Source organism: Pygoscelis adeliae, unplaced genomic scaffold, assembly GCF_000699105.1.
Source record: "Pygoscelis adeliae isolate BGI_AS28 unplaced genomic scaffold, ASM69910v1 Scaffold57, whole genome shotgun sequence".
Classification (NCBI taxonomy): Eukaryota; Metazoa; Chordata; class Aves; order Sphenisciformes; family Spheniscidae; genus Pygoscelis; species Pygoscelis adeliae.
Window position 1 is genome coordinate 15,547,259 of NW_008825615.1, and position 3,206 is coordinate 15,550,464.

The 3,206-nt window shown below is 40.7% G+C and overlaps 1 protein-coding gene across 1 annotated transcript in view; it reads left to right on the forward strand.

Annotated features, from left to right (window-relative positions):
- The first annotated feature begins 2,774 nt into the window (after positions 1-2,774).
- ELOVL5 (ELOVL fatty acid elongase 5) overlaps positions 2,775-3,206 on the forward strand; it is a 17,467-nt gene continuing 17,035 nt past the window's right edge. The window contains exon 1 of the mRNA XM_009333184.1: positions 2,775-2,840. Within this exon, the coding sequence (XP_009331459.1) occupies positions 2,783-2,840 (58 nt within the window). The 5' untranslated portion in view covers positions 2,775-2,782. The remainder of the gene's footprint in view (positions 2,841-3,206) is intronic.

Consider the following 3,206-nt stretch of genomic DNA (forward strand, 5'->3'; position numbering starts at 1 on the left):
GCTGTTGAAGCAGTGTTTAATGTTGTGTGGCTGTTGGCAGGAGACTTGATGCATTTTCACATGACCCCCTCTGGAACAAAAGCAGATTGTTTCCCTCTGTTTTTCTGTTACACAAATGAGTTCCTTTTGAAACAATTTCTTTTTCTGCAAATTCTGGAAATCGACACCAGGAGTAGTTCTTCCTTCGTTATGCCTTTTACAATCTGCTGTCTGATAATGCTGGCACAAAAAGCTGCTTTGGGGTAGCAGCCCAAAAAAGCTGAGACCTCTGCAGAAAGCCCCCTCCTCTCGGGGAATGAGTTCTTCTTCCAATTTTATGGAAGGGTTGAACATGGAGTTTCATTTCTTGCTGTCTTTGCTATAGCTAGGCGGAGTTTGTTTCTGCTTTCTTAGTAGTTTCATTTACATATCTGCATTTCAGTGTCCAGCAAACAACAGTATATAGCAAGTCAGTTCTGAATTGAGCTTTTTTGTATATTTTTGTATACCGAACCTTTGTTTTTGAAACAAACTCTCTCATCTGAAGTCTTCCTCTGCAAAAAGGGGAGTTGAAGTCAGGCGCAGATGCTGGGTTATTGGATGATGCGGTGCTGCGTAACTAAATGAATCGGCACTGGATCAAAGGAGCGACAGACAAATTGAGTAAGTGGGGATTTCAAGCAACAAAATTAATTATCTGCTGGGGAGTTCTTTTCCTGGCGATATTTAATAGCTGACAGATTAAAAAAAAAGAGGTGGAAAAAAAAAGAGAAGAAGAGCTTGCTCTGGATAACTTACTTTCTTCTCCTTGGAAATTATATACTCATTTCTCACAGTCTTCCTGATGTTCATGCTTCTTGTAGCACAGCATAGGCTGCTCGGTTAAGTTTCCTTATTCCTAAGACACCAGCGTGCCAGTGCTGTGGCTGTTCATGCAGGCACTCATAGTTTGTGTGCCATAGCTGGTGAGGTGACGGAATCACAAAAATGCACCATCTTGTGAAGTGTGTACTTATTTGGGCTGGGCTTCTTCAGTCAGAAAATAAAACCGATATGAATCAGGACTGCAAAAGACTTTTAACACTCCTGGTTATTTTAATCAAGCTCTTTTGTTTGTGGCTGGTGACGAGATTCCAGGGAAGTTTCTGTGCCTTTGTGTAGTCCAAAGCAGTACAAAGACTTGATGGATGCGGAGGGGAAAGTCCTCTTCTGCACGTGTCCCCAAGAGCCCCATGGAAATGGTGGGTTTGGGGTGCAGCCAGAAATCCTCGGCGAGCACGTCAGCCTCCTGTCTGGAGCCCTCCGATGACAGGGATGTGGACTTACATAGAAGACCATGCGATGTAAATACATGTATCCAAGCCCATTGTACTTTCTTGGTCCCATGGGAAGCCAAAGCCCCTGTGGGGGCCGGGTGGCTCCCAGTCCCGCTTTGGACCGGGGAGAGGACGTCGTTTGCATCCTGTTTGGCTTTCCTTGCTGGACTCAAAAGAAATGGAGGTGTCAGTCCCAGCTGACTAAAACCAGAGGACCTACTATTCATTTTACTTGCGTAAATCAGAAATCCCCTAGAGGCAGGGTTTTCACAGGTGGAAGAGATGTTTCTTTAGCTAGAAGTGAAAAAAAATAGAGGTGAACTTTTTTGTTGTTAGCAACTGCATGTAAACTCGGGTAATTGTTTTGGTTTGTGCTGCGGGTACGTTGACAGCTTATGTGTTGGTTACGTTATTTCCCCATAACTAAAAACTGCTGTTAATTTTAGTACTTCATGGGGGGAGAAACACCAAGAGTGAAAACTATCCTATTAAACATGGATAAAATTATTTTAGTGAACGTTCAGTACAGTTCTGGATAGAAAAGAGGAAATTGGAAGGGTTTTGTTTTTTGTTTTTTGGGGTTTTTTTCTTAATCAGGAAGAAAATTACTTCCTCTTCTCTTGAGAACAGCTTCACGTACAATTGTCCCTGCTCATGGAAAGTGTTGCTACTTCTTTCCTGCTTTAACCTTAGGGAGGTACAGCGACTTATGTACCACAATATATATACCAGGTGCTACCAATAAATACTGGCCATGTGAGGAGCTGACAGATGACATTTGAATCACTCTACTGTACTGATGTTGGATGAGTTTTATCTGGTAATGTCTTACCAGTAAGCAGTTTCTGGAACTGGAGATGCTTACGCCACGAACTGCAGTGTTCTTTCCTTTGCCTCTGCAGCCCTCTCTGTCATTTGGTGGCCGTCGATCTCTTGGTTTTATGGGCTGTTAATCAGAGCTGTAATCAGTCACCTATCCGCAAAAGTGGTAGCAGGCCAGTTTCCACTTTTTTTCCTTCCTTCCTCCTCCCCAGCTAGCGTTGCCAGCTATTCAAGGCTCTTTGTTAAAAGAGCTTCATAGTGTTTATTTGAGAATTTCAATGTTGTTGGCTTTCTCAAGGTCCAATCCTCCTCCTCCTCCTTGCAGAGGGATCGTGCAGGATGTCATCCTGTATTTGCACTTACAAAATACAGAATTAAAAAGAACTTCAGGTTAATCTGAACTCATTATTTTAAGCTTCTGTGTATCTAGATCCATGATTAAATACTTCAGTGGGAAATACTGCTCTTACACCAGTGGCTCTCTGAGACTAGAATAAGCTTTATGTACTTTATATATGCTCGTAATGTCCAGTATGTCTGCTGCAATTTTTGCATATTAGTATTTTCTTTGTTAACGCTAACAGATGGTGTTCAGATGATTAAATTATTTTCATGCGCTGAAGAGCTAACTTTCTCCTCTTCTTTCTATTTCAGTAGGTTGTAGAATGGAACTTCTGGATAAAACAATCAATAGCTACTTTGATGTTTGGCTTGGACCCAGAGGTAAGATTTGTCAAAAATTAAATACATAAATAAAACTGATATTAAAATGCAGATACTAGAGCATAAGAAACAGCTTCCCTCTAACATCTTGACGTTGACAGGTGACTACTTTCTTTAGTATCTGCAAAGCATCAAAATGTATGATTCTGTAATAAATAAGAAAGTTTATTCAATGCTTCTGATCTTTTGACCTGAAGAGCTGCTAATTTTTCAGCTATGACAATCATAGGTGCTATTCTTCTTACTATCAGTTAAGCTCGTGTTGTTAGTCTTAGTGAATGACTTACCTTACTCAGATCTTTGTTGCCTTTTTTTTTTTAAGAATTTAGTAATAGCTTTCACTTAAAAAAATATTTTTTGATTTGC